Source organism: Callorhinchus milii, unplaced genomic scaffold, assembly GCF_018977255.1.
Source record: "Callorhinchus milii isolate IMCB2004 unplaced genomic scaffold, IMCB_Cmil_1.0 Scaffold13, whole genome shotgun sequence".
Classification (NCBI taxonomy): Eukaryota; Metazoa; Chordata; class Chondrichthyes; order Chimaeriformes; family Callorhinchidae; genus Callorhinchus; species Callorhinchus milii.
Genome location: NW_024704754.1, coordinates 15,776,278 through 15,793,397, shown reverse-complemented (window position 1 = coordinate 15,793,397; position 17,120 = coordinate 15,776,278). Strand labels below are relative to the sequence as shown.

Below are 17,120 nucleotides of genomic sequence, written 5' to 3'. Positions count from 1 at the left end.
GTTTACATTTAAGAAATTAATTGCTAGCAATCTTTTAATACATGAAATATATTAGCAAGTGCTTTGAGGCCGCTACTCTGTGCGAGGAGCGCGATATAAATGCAAATTGTTGTTCTTGTTGTTGAAATATCGTTGTTTAAAAGAGTTTGTCCGATGAATGGGTAAGAGCTATGGAACAATAGTGCTGTCCCCTTCATCTGATTTCTCTCCTTTGGCGCACGTTGTAGTCGAATATTCGTCTCTTGTTTTGGCGTCTGTCTGAATCTACCTGGGACTGCAGGTGCTGGTACTGAGTTACAGACGGGGAGGGAATGGAACAGATTGCCGATGTGACCTGTACAATTATCAGTCTATATCTGTTCGGATGGACGCTAAAGATCCCTTGGCACTATTCGAAAAGAGAAGAGAGTTTCTCTCTCCTGGTGCTGCGACCAACAAAACCCCAAATAAAATTGATTGGTCACTTCATGGCTGTTTGTGGGACATTGTTGCGCACAAATTAGCTGCTGTGTTCGCTTACAAAATACACAGTCACTGCGCTTTACAGTATATCCGTAGATACCCAGTATATTTCCTGCTGTGTGCAATTGGCTGCCACGTTTTGCCCACAAAATATACAGTCAATTCACTTCACAGTATATTCTGTGAAGCGCTTTGAGACGTCTCAACGACCTGATAAGGCGCTATAACAAATGCAAGAATTATTATTATTATTAGCCTGCGAAATACTTTGGGTCGTCCTCCTGACGAGAAAGTTGATGTAACAAACACAAGGATTACTATTTATTATGTTCATTGAGATAACGTGTGGGATGTGTTTCTGTGTCTGCTGCTCAGCAGTTGACGTGAGGAAACCTACTTCATTTTCCGTTGCACTTTGCAATGGAAAGCAATAGCCCTGAACCTGCTTTAGATGTGTTCTGACATTGCAAGCTGTTGACTAACGCTCTGAATGAACTGCACATTCCTTCTACTCTCTGTTTCCCTTTCTAATGCAAACTAGAATTTGAATAAAACAAATAAGCCTCTCATTGAAATCCACCTCTCAATCACATCTTGCATATTCATGTATTTATTTGGATTTATCTTAAATATTTTTTTAAAAACTCCCAATAAAGCAGCTATTTGTACAGCTGGCAATTGTAGCGCACACAAACACTAAAAAAAAGGGGCAAATTACATCGCATTAAACATATAATTAGCAGGGATCTATACTAGCATTCTGGATTCCGCACTAAAACAGACTTAATTAAGTGATTTTTTGCCTTACAATCCCGCAAACCCTTTCACCACCTCTTTGTTTATAATAATAATCCTTGCATCTGATACAGCGCCTTATCACGTCGTCGAGACGTCTCAAAGCGCTTCGCAGGGTAGATTGTGAAGTGGATTGACTGCGTATTTTGCAGGGCTCGGCTCATGCAATGATCTGGGTGGCTGCAAAGTTGCTCGGAAGGCCAGTCGCTGAGGGAGTGCGTTGTCTCAGGAACAACTCAGAGCAGTAACCAAACCAGACTCAGAATTCCACGTCTGCGTGTAAATCTGGAATGGAATGTGCGCTCTCTCTCTCTCTCCCCGGATGGAAGTTAAGGAGGCATTGAGCTTGCCTAACCCTGGAGAGCATTAGACGCAGGTTTAGCGAGAGCCAGGCATGGGGGAGAACCTCAGAGATTATGTGTTGGTGGGGGAGAATGGGAGGAGTGTGTGTGTGTGGAGTGGGGGGGGTTGGGGGTGGTTAACGACTGGAAATTATCCAGCTAAAACCACATAGCTTGGTGTTCTGGAAACGGAAAGTAGCCAGACTTTTTCCCTCTGCTCCATCTTCCATGGCAATGGCCACCTTTTCCCCCTCCCACCCCCTCCCACCCCCCTGGAGTCAGCTCCTTTTAGAATCTCTGAGTACGGCTGAGAGGAGGGATGCGAGTTTTGATAGCTCTCCGTCTCCCAGTCGTCAATGGCAGATTGCACGTCGATGAGAGGCTAAGTACCCGATCGTTAGTACTCTTGTGCAAATGTCACCACGTGCCGCTGATGTGGCCGGCACTGACAGGCTCAGCAGTGTTGTCAGGCTGCTCCTACGCACGTCCAGTTTGCCGAACAAATGTAGCTACGTCTTGAGAGAACGCTAGATCGGTTTTTATTTCGTTCTCCATTCCTGCCTTCGGAGATTCCCTCTGTCCTCCAGCCCAACCAGCCTGGTGCAGCTGGTACTTTCGCTGTGTCTCGATCCCTTCCCTTGCCTGCCCTCCTGACAATTGCCAGTGAAATGATTCAGTGGTGACCGGTCCATTCCTCGCTCTCCACCACTTAGAGTGCGATGTTGGTTGTCGAAGCTATTGGCGTTGTCCGTAAGGCTGTCCATCCTTGCTGAACTGGTGGCCTGACCACACTTTGTAGGGGAGGGTCCTTTTGCACCGTAGATAGTGTCTTAACCCCTTTTCCCTGAGACGTTACCAAAGCTCCTTCCCGCTGCAGAAAGGGACGTGGGAGGAACAAAGCGAATCTCTGTCTCAGCAATTGATAACCAACAGCGAAAGAGCAAAGCGAGGCAATCAAGAGTAGAGTAGGAAAGATGTGAGGGGTGGGGGGGGGGGGAGGGCAGAGTTGAGACATGGAGAGCAAATCATTGTCTAATGTACAAACAGATAGATTTGTACACAAGTGGCCTTTGGTTTGATGAATCATTTCGCCATCATTGACTCGAGGAATGGTTTTACTCTCTGTCCATAAAATCATCTGAAGCTCCTCAGTGAGATTGCTGCCGTACACTCTTCTCCCCTGACCTACGCTGGTTGTGTGATTAACCGGCAAATAAATGGTTTCTCAAGGAACCTGCAGCGATTGATTGCCGTTCAATAATCCCTCCAAATGGAGCGCATTCGGGGTAATCTCATTGGTGATTCAGATGGATTATCAACCACCAAACTGCTTTGTGATGTAACGTAGCGTGGTTTTACTTTCCTCAAATCATCCCTTTCTGCTCCAATCTACAGCCTTTTTTTAATACCTGATCTAAGCATTGCCTGATCCATTACTACTTACTGTTCATTGTCTTGGCTCTTGTGCACGCCATCTATTTATCCAGATTTATCCTGATCCATCTTCTGTCTTGGCCTATCCTGCACTATCTAGGGAGAGTTTTTAATAATAATAATAATAATAATAATAATGCATACACTTCAAACGGCACCTTTTCACACATCGGCCTCAAAGTGCTTTGCAGGATTTACTTGAAAGTGTAGTCCATGTTGTTGCAGTTCCAAGCGCAAGAGTAGTTTTGAAAACTCCAGTCCCAGGGTTCCTCCGACTTGCTCCCTTGCCCCCTTCCCCTCCTTAGGGTATGTCTCAAAACGTACTTCTTCAACGGTGCTTTCGGTCATCTCTCCCCTTCTCCCCACGCCCCCGCCACCAGCTCCCCCACTCATCTCCAGTGCTCAGCCAGAACCGTCAAGCTCTTTGTGACATCTTCCCGACGCGAACGGCACCATTTGCGCTTAAATCGGTGTCAAACCCAGGAATCATTCTTGTTATAAATCCTGTGTTGTGTTGGGAGAACGCTTTGCCCCCTAACAGAGCAAGTGATTCGACAGAGAGCGACAAGCCAGTGTGTTTACAGGAAACGCTTGTCAGCAATTCATTTCAAAAATATATACATTTTGCAGCGTTGGTTGGAGGTTATTTCTATGTGGTTTCAGTGTGTGGTCTTTCGACAGCTTTAGACTCTGCGGACTCGCTCAGTTGACGGATCGCGGCTCTGTTTGGCGCGAGGGATCCTGGAGACAAAACGATTGCACACCATCAAAACTCAAGAGAGTTTGCTGCCGACAATTCTGAAATTACATAAGAGAGTTAATCCGAAGCCACCGGAGACCCGAGTTACGTAGCTGTGAGGAAATCTCCACTCGGGAATATGGTCAAAGGGGGAATTGGATTGTGTCAGCACATCCGTATTCCTGCTCTGTTCCACAGCGCGAGGCTCCCGGGATTGCTCCTGTCTCGGTGGATTCGTTCGTCCCATGTCGATATGCCGACTCGATATTCAGATCCCAAAAGGGATCAACATCAGTCTGGACAGGCATTTCTTGGGATGAGACATGGGGTCCTGTAGCTCAGCAGTTAGCGCAGTCACTAACCGGTGGTGATTAATCCCACTCACGCCCTACCCCCCCCCCCACCCCGAAAAATTATATGGTCATCCACTCCACGACTTTGTGGGACACTGCTGTACGCAATTGGCTACCACGTTTTTAATAATAATCCTTGCATTTGATACAGGCGCCTTATCACGTCTTTGAGACGTCTCAAAGCGCTTCACAGGATATGCTGCAAAGTGAATTGACTGTATATACTTTGTGGGCGAAACGTGGCAGCCAACTGCGCACAGCAGCGTCCCCACAAAACAGTCGTGGACTGAGCGAGTGGAAGGGGATGAACCTTTGATAACTTAATGATGCCCAGAAAATTCAGAGTCAATCCAGTTTAGAATACGTTCTGCGAAGCGCTTGGAGACATCTCAACGATGTGATAAGGCGCTGTATTTCAAACGCAAGGGTTACCTCTTGTTATTAAATCGAGCTCCTGACTGCCTGTTCAGGTGCGTTCGGGATTTAAGTCAGGATTGCAGGATAGGCAGAGAGGGAGGGATACAGAGGGGAGCAGAGAAGCAGACAGTGTGTAGTAACAACCTATTTTGCTGCGGACTGCCTTGTATCAAAGTGCACCTGATGTCGCTGTACACGTCCCTTGCTGGGCCGTTTACTGAACAGCGATTGGGATGAGGAACCCATTGACGGTTTATATCCTTCCCTTTGCCCAGAGCCTGTGAAGTCAATTGTAAGACTCCCGACCGCTACCCTCCTGCCTGCGATCAGATAGTTCACCGCAGGCCAGGTATCGAACCTCCGACCTTCTGGCCCTCATTGACTCAGTGCGACAGCAGGTGGCTGCCTTTGGCTTTGCCCGCAAAGCTATCGAGCGCGCGCGCGCGAGAGAGAGAGAGAGAGAGAGAGAGAGTGAGAAAGAGAGATAGAGGATGAGGGGAAAAAGAAGCCAGAGCTGCCCTTCTTTACGAACGTATTCAAGAAAAATAATTGCCGCAAATCCTCTCTGCCTTCCGCGGGTCTGTAGTGCAAATCGGCCCCCGCCAGATCACAGCATTCCGAGTTATTCCGTTCAAAGCCTAAATCTAGATTGATGTCTGGTCAAAGCGATACAGATTGAGCAGCACTAATTTGCGAGGAATCAAGTCCCACTGTGCGGTTCGCCCCGAGGGGAGAGTGGCTCACAGCGCAAGTCACAGCTGTGCGAGTCGTTCTGTTTGCAAATGGAAGCGTCGCAGAAATAAAGCGTCTGGTGGGTTCTCTCTCTGCCCTCTGATCACAGTCAAATTATTCATCGGGGTCTGTTCACTGTTTAACAGCAAACAGCAGGGTTAGAGACGCAGGTCGGGCACATTGAGGGATGAAGAGAAAGGGCCCCCTAGCAGAATTTTTTTCCTCTGCTTTTTTTTATATATCTTCCAGCCGCTTCGGGGAATAAGCGTCGGCGCAGTAAAACACAAGAGCCGAGCGCACAGTGAAATTTATTTCCCGCAAACTGTTGGTGCCATAAACTAATGAGTGTTTGTTAATGTGAAGGCTTTGTGTCGGATTTCAGGCTGGAGACTGGCAGCGGCAAAACAGCTTTGTACAATAAACCTCATCAACTCTCCGAAGGATACAACTTACTAACTGGCTAACTAATTAATTAACTAACTAACTAACTAACTAACTAACTGACTGACTGACTGACTGACTGACTAACTGTTGTCGGCCTGCAAATTGCACAGTCGGTACACTTTACGGTAAATCCTGCAAAGCACTTCGAGGGCTCCTCCCAACTTGAAAGACGCTATCAAATGGAAAGATTATTATTACTAACTAACTGACTGACCGACCCACCAACCGACCAACCCATCGACCGGGACTCCAAGCTCTTGTCTGTGCTTCCCTTATCAATGAGGTCCATGCTGTGCCGATAGAGGCTTCTCATGATGCAGTGATACAACCCAAGGTTGTTGGGTGTCAATAAAATCCCAACCCGTCTTATAAAGAGGCCAAAGTAGTTGACTTCCGGATCATTTAGTTACCGCCGACATCGCCTCCTGTGCGCTGCACACTGCTCAATGCTGGTGACCCAGGGGTTTGGAGTGAGCAGGAAGCCAAAACGTCCGACGTCCGTCCGGGTCATTAGGTCTTCACAGCGCACAGGAAGTGACCTCGACGGCGACCCAGTGATCCAGAAGCCCTTCGTTTATAGCGCAGGAGCCGGTCAAGGCGTGGGAGACAAGATGCCAGTCAGCCGGGCTTTAGTTATAAAGTTAGACGTTCAAGTTATAAACAAAGCAGCGCTTCAAATGACTGCATTGCCATTGTTTTCTTATCATAAATTCTTCCAGACAATTTTACGTTTGTATATTCATCCCAAAGTGCATCTACCTTAAGCACTAAACCGGTCAAGACAGTCTTAAGAGCAAGACCGTGCTTTGCTGGGCCACATATTTTGCGAGCGTTCTTGGAAACGAAACAGATATAGTAGCGATTCTTTGCTGGAAATAGGATTCCTAATAATTTCATTGTCCGAGTGTGAGCACTGATGTTTCCCTGAGGTGTCGCTCTTTATTTTTATAGGGACGGCGGATGTTAAAAACAGCAGCATTGATCTGGGGAATGTGGACATCGGTCGAAGAGTCTCACAGGAAGTGCCTCCAGGGACGTTCTGGCGATCGCAGTTATACATCGATCGGCCCCAGTTCCTGAAGTTTAACGTCTCTCTGGGAAAAGACGCCCTCTTCGGTCTGTACATAAGGAAAGGGCTTCGTCCTTCACACGCTCAGGTAAGCGCTCGCAAGCAAAGGCCCCAGTTTCATTCATTCATGTCTTGTTACTTATTGCACTGTGTAAAATTCATCCGAAATGAAAGTGGGATCTCAGCGAGAAGCAATTAATGCTGGTGGGAATGGATGAGGGAAACTCACTGCTGGTGGAAATAGATGAGGGACAATTACTTTCTAAATGCTTAACTTACTGTTGATTAAAAAAAAACGAACGGGAAGCAACATTAATGTTGACCATAATTCTTGCATTTGATACAGTACCTTATCTGCACGCAATTGGCTGCCGCGTTTCGCCCAACAAAATACGCAGTCAATACAATTTACAGTATTACTCTGTGAAACGCTTTGAGATGTCTCGATGCTGTGAGGAGGCGCTGTATCAAATGCAAAGATTATTATTATTGTTATCATCGCATTGAAACATCTCAAAGAGGCTTCTGCAAAGCGTGTATTTACAGGCAAGAACTGGCCCTCTATATCGCTGCACGCTGTAAAGGAACCACTTATTATTCACTTATCACACACACTCATTTACATCCAGGCTCGTCTATGCAAACTCCTTGATAATCCAGAACTCTGCAGCCCGTGTCCTCTGCCGCACCAAGCTCAGAGATCCCTATCACCCCCATCCTTGCCCAACTCTACTGGCTTCCCATCACACAGAGGATACAGTTCAAGATCCTGGTCCTCACTTTCAAAGCCCTCCACGGTCTTACTCCCCTCTACCTCTGCGACCTCCTAGCCCCCTACCATCCCGTCCGCTCCCTCCGCTCAGTGGGCTCCGGCCTGCTTCATGTCCCCCGCCTCGCTCACCCCACCATTGGCGGGCAGACATTCAGTCACTCTACACCCACCCTCTGGAACTCCATCTCACAGTCCCTCTGCCTCGCCCCCTCCCTTGCCTCTTCGACCGTGCTTTTGATCTCCGTGCTTCCGCCTCGGCCCGCTCTCCACTCTCCCCAATCCCGACCTCTAGCTCAGGTCCAAAACTCTTGACAGTCCAGCACCTTGGGACGTCCTCCTGACCTGAAAGGCGCTATACATATGTCATTTTGTTGTTGTTGTTATCAGTTCTAAAGCAAAAGTTATAAATGAGTGAATTGTTTTTTCAAAGCATCAGATAAAATCCCACTGGGTTTTGAGTCTGAGAGGGACATTAAGAAAATGTTACTTTGTGTACGAAAGTTCTGCTTCGACCATTTAACATGACATTTGCTGTGCTGACCATCACCAGTGATATTATCACAGTGTCTGAATTTTCTGGGCATCGTCAAAGTTATCAAAGGTTCATTCCCTTCCACTCACTCAATCCGCGGCTGTTTGTGGGACGTTGCTGTGCGCAATTGGCTGCCGCATTTCACCCGCAAAATATATACGGTCAATACACTTTACAGGATAGCCTGTGAAGCGCTTCGAAACCTCTCGAAGACGTGGTAAGGCGCTGTGTCAAATGCAAGGATTATTATTTATTTTTATTATGTTCCCCATGGGCCCGAAACTGGTGCGTAAGTGGCCGTTGAACCTGACACCCCCCGATGTAGCTCCTGTTCGGACGGGTACCTGTTAAACTGAACTTTAAACACCTGTCGCCTTCTCCCCACCCCCCACCCCCACCCACCCCACTTTGTGCCCTCAGTACGATTACATGGAGCGTCTCGACGGCAAAGAGAAGTGGAGTATGGTGGAGTCGCCCCGGGAACGCAGGAGCATTCAGACCTTGGTCATCAATGAAGCCGTCTTCGTTCAGTACCTGGATCCAGGGACCTGGCACCTCGCCTTCTACAACGACGGGAAGGAAAAGGAGTTGATTTCCTTCAACACCGCTGTCTTGGGTAAGTAAGAGGTGGTGCAGGAATCCTACAGGCCCCTCATAGGACGGCCGCCCTCTCCCACTTCCAGGTCGCAAACACCGATCAGAGATCAGGAAGGGAAGCTCATTCGATCCACTGAAATCGTACCAATAATAACCCTCGCATTTGATACAGCGCCTGATCACGTCTTCGAGACGTTCTCAAAGCACTTCACAGCATATACTGTGAAGTGAGTTGACTGTAATCCTTGCCTAGTGCCTGAAATAGCCTAAAACATAATATTAATTACACCCGCCGCACACTGACAGCAGCTCCTACCTCAATTTAGCTCTGTTAGCAGCTTCTCCACACTCCTAGTCCCAGATTCTCACGTGAGGTGACTTTCCAAACCCGACACCTATATAACCCTTGCGGGTTGAAGTGACATTTGTCGTCTTGCTGGCTTACACACCGGGGGAGGGGGTGTGTGGGGGGGTGGGGGAATACCATCCTCACAGCTCGATAGCATCGCTATACTCTGGTGTTAATTTAAAAGCGATCAAATTCCACCCTGATGCTAACCAGACCCATTCCCCACCCCCCCCCACCCACTCTCGCTAAAAATAAATATTAATAACTTTCTTTTTCAAATGGCGGCTATCTGTCACATCGTCGTGGCGTGGCGCCTGTCTAAATTCATAGTCTCCTACGACCTCAGTCGCAAAAAATTTGGAGAGCATTGAAGGAAGGAAAGAGTAATAACAAGAATAATCCTTGCATTTGATATAGCGCCTCATCACATCCTTGAGACGTCTCAAAGCTCTTCACAGGATATACTGTAAAGTGTATTGACTGCATATTTTGTGGACGAAACACAGCAGCCGACTGCACACAGCAGTGTCCCACAAGCAGTCGTGGATTGAGTGACCAAATTCTTATTTCTCAAAATCTTTTGAAGGGTTTATTAACCCCGGAAAGCGATCTGCCAATCGACTAACAACCGGGTTCTGACTTACTGCTGGGTAAAAACAGAGGCGCGTGGAGTAAGGAAACTTGCCTAAGCTTTTGTCCCACCCGGTAATCAAACCCGGGTCCTCTCGCATGCCAGGCGAGTGCTCTAACCATCACGCTATGTGAGTTGTGAGCACCGGGGAGTTGCTGTGCTGTGAAAACTATTGTTCTGTGTTTTTCTCTGTTCTCTGTGGGGCTGCTGTCTGTTGGCTTTGTGTTGACAGAAAAACTCGGCTGCACGTTGGAGGCTGTGAAAAAAATGCGAATGAGAGTCCTGTAGCTCAGTGGTTAGCAATAAATAGGAACCCGGTTGTTTGTCGATTGAGCGGATCACTTTTCTGGGGGTAACAATTCCTTAAAAAAAAACATTAATTGGTCACTCAATCCATAACTGCTGTGGGACACTGCTGTGCGCAATTGGCTGCCGCGTTTCGCCCACAAATATACAGTCAATTCACTTTACAGTATAGGCTGTGAAACGCTTTGAGACATCTCGAGGACATGATAAGGCGCTATAATCAAATTCAAGGATTATTATTATTATTATCATATGAGAGGAACATATACACCGTGAAGCTACAATGGACAAATATTATTCGGGGAAGTGTCCTGTCTGTGCCTCCATTGGAAAATCACATTGGGAAAGATTTCACAAAATGATCGCTTCTTTTTGACCATTTTCGAGTAAGCCCCGACTCACCCTCCATAGTCACCTCTGCCGCTTGTGGAACACTTTTAGGGAAATTCCAGAAAACTGTTCAAGTAGAAAAAAAAACGTGCCCCATCTGTATATCCCTCGCATTTGGTGTAACGCCTTATCACATCATGGAAATGTCAACACAAAACACTGCAGCTCAACTACACACACACACACACACACACAAACATTGCCAATTTCTCACCCACCTACAATTCGCCTTTCAGGACACCCGCACAAGCCTCTACTTACTCTCTCACCCGTTCTTCTTCAGACCTTTCCTTGAGCGCTCTTGTTCTGACCGAGCAACTTTATTGCATGTCACGCTGCTGTTTAACCCGTGTTGCTATCTTCAGTTTGTCTTTGAGCGCCGGCACTCTACAAGGTCTATCAAGCCTCATGTTTAGGTCCAAGGTCTGTGAAATCTGCTCCGAGCTCAGGCAATTTACTCAGTGTTTGATCTCGGCATCATTATTGTGGACAGTACAGGGGATATAAGTTATGTTTTGCACGGACATTGCTTTGTCAGGATCAGAGAGTAGTTCACTTACTGTTGAAGGTTTCGGAGGTTGACAACACCGTCACGCTGTGATAAGCTGTGAGCCTAATAGACTCTCAGAGTAGTCCCTTTTGGCTGTAGATGCCTGCCTGCTGAGGAAGACAAAGCAAGTAAATCGAATGGACAGGTCTAAGCCGCAGGAAGAGACAATGACAGTAATTGGGCAAAAAGGAAACACAAAGAGCAAAGTGCTGTTCAGAACCTCTGCTTCGGGCATCCATTACCAGTCATTAAATATCCACAGAGAGTGTAATGGCTTAAGTAAGCAGTGCTTCATGTTAAATATCTAAAGCCGGCCACAAACTGTCAAATAGGCAACAACACACGAAGATGTACTTTCCAACAGGTCCTTGGGTCAAATCAAATTAATTCCTAGTGTCTAAGGTTCCTCTCACTCCATTTGTTGTTTTTTTTTAAAAAAATTAGCGTTATATTTTGAACTGTTCATTTTTTTTCGGTTTGTGTCAGTGCCACCCTCCTTAGGTTGAAGTTACAGAGAAAGAGCACGAGATGCTTTGCGCAGTAATTTACTTATTTATTTGGTCCAATCCAATCTGTTATTGCTACAATAATTTATTTCATCCGCAAAAGACACAGTCGCCGACTTTACAGTAAATCCTGCAAAAGGCTTTGAAACATCCACCTGACGGGAAAGGCGCTGTATCACAGACACGGATTATTATTAAACTAACAAGTAATAAAATGTTTACACGTAGTTTACACACCTTGTATAAATGATAATAATAACCACTGTTCATGTAGCACCTATCAAATAAACGTCACAAAAGAAAATTGTCTAGAAATTAAAGTAAATGTTTCTATTGGTGGCCTTTACACTGATCGTACCTACAAACTCAAACCAACTGTGTGTTGCCTCTGGCCCTAAATGTAAGAGTAATATTATGACAGAGCAGAGAATAGGGAGTTCTGTAGCTCAGTGGTTAGAGCACTCGCCTCGCAAGCGAGAGGACCTGGGTTTGATTCCCGGCCAGGGCGAAATGTTGGGCAAATTTCCTTACTCCACATTCCTCTGTTTACCGAGCAGTGAGCAGGAACCCAGTTATTAGTCAATTGGCAGATCTCTTCTCTCAGGGGTAATAATTCCTTCCACAAAAAAAAGAATAAATTGGTCACTCAATCCACGACTGTTTGTGAGACGCTGCTGTGTGCAATTGGCTGTGGCGTTTCACCCGCAAAATGTACAGATTTTGCAGTATATTCCGTGAAGCGCTTTGAGACGTCTCAAAGACGCGATAAGGCGCTATGTCAAATGCAAAGGTTATTATTATTATTAATAGCCCCCATGTTGATGTTGGATCCCGAAAGGGAATACCGAATTGCAGTGGCCGGACTGGGCAGCTTTGACTTTCCCCGAAAGAAAAAAAGTGTTTTTAGATTTTAGTTTTTGTTTTCGATTTTTCTTAAATGTTCAGATGTTTCCCCCGGAGTCGACTGACCTTGTTTATGGCATTATCAGATTCCGTGCAGGAGTGCCCTCGCAATTGCCACGGCAACGGAGAGTGCGTTTCCGGAGTGTGCCACTGCTTTCCAGGATTCCACGGGGCTGACTGTGCTAAAGGTACCACATTGGTTTCTGCCTTATAACCCGAAAGGCCGTTCACGTTGCTTCATATAATGGGACATGTCCACGGCAGCAGTGTGACGTTAGTCAAGGGAAACTGTGGCGTAGAGGGAACCACTGGGAGCTGGAGTCACTTGCTCTTAACACAGGGCCATTGGGATCATTGGTAAACGATTCCAACGCCCTTTTTGCTCCTTTATTTGCGAGTGAGACGGGGCAGCGGGAGTCAATGCCCTTAAAAAGACCAGGTTGTCTTCGAACTTAAGCTCGCACAGAATTCAGGAAAATTCCTAAACTCAGTCTCGCTTTGGCAGCCGGTCCCTTTCGAGAACTCTGGCAAACCGGGCTTCCAAACGCTAAGGCTGAATTGTGGAATTTCTCACTATTTCTTGCTGCACTTAAATCTTGAGATGAAATGGTCTTAGAGGCTAAGACGAGATGGAATTTCAGGCCTATATTTAGCCACCAACACTGGTCTATTGGTCTACTGTAATGGTATTCAGCTGTTTGGTTTGATTCGAGGATGCTCAGGTATCTGTAGGTATTTGTTCTCCGTTGCTTGCCAATACACCACAGTTCCCCTTTAAACGAATAGAATAAAATAAAATTCAAAGTTGTCCTTTATCCCGCAGCATTGTTTTGATGTATCTAGCTCACAAGTTCAGGCAAACCCAGGTGAAAATTTTTTACCACTGTGACAACATGTAACATACTGGGAAATAACGTGACAAATCTTTCTGTTCAAACGATTGTTTTGAAGGATCTCCCTCCTTTCCTTGAATTTTCCAGGCTAGACATGCGTTGTCTTCTGTTGGGTCTGTCTGTCCGTAGCGAGCTCCATGTGGGACTGCCTGATCTTGGCCTCGGAACAAGAATTTTCATTTCCTGGCTCCTTGTGGTTAAGCTAATGCTCACAGTGCTGCTGAGATCATGTGGGGAGTGCGGACATGAACCCATTAGTGTGTCGGTGCTGCAATACACAGTGTCCTCGTGCACCGATCATTGTTACTTCTGCTGTTGTATCTCCACACAAGGGTCACAGGCGACAGGAACATGAAGGGATTCATTCCAACATACCCAACTCACAATTAAACCCCAGCACCTCGATTGTTTAATTTGTGAGCGCAAAATCCTAAAATGATCGCATCCAGTAACGCATTTGTTCCGCGTTGGTCACCCCACCGCTCTGTTGTAGCTTAGTTTTGAAGACATTTCCCCCCCACCCTCAAGTCTCATTAATGACCAGAGAGCAGGTTGCTATACTGTACTATACTCTCAGCAAAATGAGTTAGATTCTGGGCATATCTCGTTAGAGGCATTTCAGCCCCAGGAAGATTCCACTAAAAAAACAAGTCTAGTCCATTGGCAGAAAGAAGTCCGCAGTTTAAAACTGTCCATCATTTGGCTCAATTTGACAATATCACTGAGAAACATGATGACAACTATTGTTGGGAACAGTGTAGCGGGAGCTTCCCATTGTACCTAATCCTTGTTCCTAATATGGGTTTGAGAGAGAGTACGGAGTTGCGGGAGACTTATATACAGTTTAAACCCTGGCACGGACTAGTTGGGCTGAATGGCCTGTCTCTGTGCTGTAAATCTTTGTAATTATGGAGAGTTTTCAATGCTGCAAACACAAGAGTGCAGAAAGCATTCCTCAGCAAATTCATTCCTCAAACTCAAATTCCTCAAAGTGGGAGCAAAAAAATGCACATTTGCGATAAACAACTTTACTAAATCATCCATTGCAGCTCCCAGACGATATTAACATTTCCAAGAATAATATTTCCGTTAGAGGCATTTATTGTTGCAACTATTTAGATTTCCTGTCTAATCGACAAACTAACTTTCTGCAAAATCCATTTAAATTCAGCTGAATATTTTAATGTGGCAACCAAACGCTATTGACTTTCACAGGTACATGGGGCATGTTTATACAGTGAATAACATTAGGCTCAGAACGTATTTTGTGCACAAATTCAGCCGTGTATATTTTCATACCCGGGTCGTTAAAAACATGAAGCACCTTTGTACCAATAATTCTATCATTTTATTATACATGTTGTACAGGGAATTGCATACCGTCAAGAATTCCATACACAGAAAAAAGCTCATGCATTAATGGTGGAACATAATTTTCAAATGATTTTGTTATTGTTGAGGGAATTCTTCGAAGCCCGAGAGCATCCTTTCACTACAGTCATGTGCAGCGTAGAACGAAGAGAAGTCAGCAATGTGAGAGAGCTCAGAGGAAACAGTGTATTACTCTCTCAATTAATGCTATTATTAACTAAAAAAAAGTGTGCCTTTTAAGCAGAAACCTCCATCTGGGCCAAATGATGGTATAGAAACATTAAGAAGCAAGTTATTCGAACGAAAGACCCTGAATCAAGACATAACTTTCTTCCTGATCATCCATTTGTGTAAAGCTCAACACACAAATCATAATCCACTGCCAAACCTCACTGTCTCGTAGAAATCTCAAATTTACACCCGGGTCTAGATTTGACTCTACTTTCTTAATATTTTAGAGAGTCCAGAATTTGGCAAAATCTTAAATACAGCCTCAATTTTTGCAGCCACTTTTCTGAAAGTCCTTTTCTCAAAAGAACCACCAACTTTAGAAGTCACAACTGAATTCAACAGTTTGCCAAGTTCTGACGACGTTCTGAAACGTGACGTGGAATAGTTTAGATCCGGACCCGGGTGGAATTTCTCTCCTCATTGTGTGGGTGTAAGATACATGTTTTTGTCCAAGTGTTTTCTGCTGCTTTTTTTTTAACAAATGAACTGTTGAATACATGGTGAAATGCTATAAACATGTGAAACTTTTTTTTTTGGGGGGGGGGGACACGCAACTTTTTTTTCAAACGCCTGATCCAAGGGAATGACACCCTAATGTTGTCCCGTATTCATCAGGGTTTATTTGTATCTAAATGAACCAGACACCCCCACACCCCACCCCCCCAAATCTTGGACTCAGTGATTAAATTGACTCCGTGATGTGGTTCCAAGGTCCTAACTTGAACCGGGAGTCCCAGGTTGGCACTGGAGGGGCTACAGTTAACCCCATTACCCCTGGATAAGAGGAGCTAAAATCAGCCACAGTTCCTGCTCCAGATCACATCCAGTGACCTTGGTTGCTAAGTGTGGATATTGAATCAGGACATGGTCCATTTCTGCTGTGATGCCCCCACAGTTGAATACGCCTACCGACTCTCATGTCGATGGGAAGCATGGTCACTTTGGGGTGGGGTGGGATGGGGTGGGAAGGCTATAAGGCATAAAGGGGCTGCCAGGTGCCTGTTGAACCATACTTCAACGTGGGTTCATTGCATTCAGGCAGAGAAGAGACAAAGTGGAAGAAAAAAAACAAATCACCTCTTTGAAAGATCTGGTTAGTTTTTGATACCGACACGAATAGGTCTGAGGTTCATGTCAATGACCCATGATGTTATATATACCTTGTAACAACTTAACTGGGCAGTAGTTAGGTGAAGTTTGGTTATCTAATTGGATAGTTTTGATTGATATATATAGATATATATATACATATCCAATTAAACAGCCAATTCCCCCCTCACCCCCTAAAAAAATCCCAAATGGGTGAATATGGATTTTTTACGATCTGAAAGGTGGTGATATTGGGGTGAGGGAGGGAGAGGGGAGAGAAGGGGGAAATGGGAAAGGTGAGTGGGGGTGGGGGGGTGGTTGTGGGTGGGGAATGAGATTCTCTCCTGCCAGGTTGAGGTGTTACCGGGTACAGATGTGATTTAAAACGTCATCTTTTCAGAGATATATGTTCCCACTCTGAGTTTGCTGTTTTATTTTTGTTGTGCATTCTTGTTTGTTTATGGCTTTCTACCCAAGGACGACGACATTTTTCTAAATTTAAACATAAGGGTAGGTTTTCTTTACTATCGTTTGCCTCCGTATGATTTATGTCACACTTTTCCCAAGTTATCTTGGTCGTACTGGCTCACTCCCTCTCCACCCCCATCACAACCCCCCCCTACCCCCTCCCTTACCCACACACCCCCACCCACCACCTTGCCTTGAGAAAGGAGCACTAATTTAAGAGCACACGGTTAATAGTAGCACAAGGTACAATGAACAAGACATCAGTCAGGGAGCACCTGTTTTACAATGTCCATGGCAAAACACCAACTAGGAGGTGACTCCTAGTTTTCCTTCCGTTCTTCACCCCCCCAAAAAAAAAACACAGTGATGGAATAATCGATGGGGAAAGAGTGGGGCTTGCTGCAAAGAGCAAGTCATTGAGAAAAGATGGGCGCATGAATGAACGAGTCATAAGTTCATTTGCGTTGAAGTGGCTCGATAACGTTCAAGTCAATTATAGATTGATGGATAGATTCATAGTGTAAAATATAGGACGCAAAAAAGGCCTGCCATGCTCAAGGCCCCAGTAAACTCCCATGTCAGTGTCACGTCTCACCAGCACTATTCCCAGGTCCAGGTATGGATTCTATTCCTAGATCCGGTGAATGAGAATATCTGCATTCGCAGGTACAGAGCCAAGCAATGCTTGTCAGCTGCTGAGTGGGAACTTCTTTGCGTTCGCCCCAGCAATGAGAGAGAGGGTGAGG

The 17,120-nt window shown here is 45.7% G+C and overlaps 1 protein-coding gene across 1 annotated transcript in view; it reads left to right on the top strand.

The window, feature by feature from the left end:
* tenm2a (teneurin transmembrane protein 2a) overlaps nucleotides 1–17,120 on the top strand; it is a 323,556-nt gene that overhangs the window by 250,146 nt on the left and 56,290 nt on the right. Inside the window, 3 exon segments of the mRNA XM_042339902.1 lie at nucleotides 6,669–6,874; nucleotides 8,511–8,706; nucleotides 12,409–12,510. Of these exon segments, the coding sequence (XP_042195836.1) occupies nucleotides 6,669–6,874; nucleotides 8,511–8,706; nucleotides 12,409–12,510 (504 nt within the window).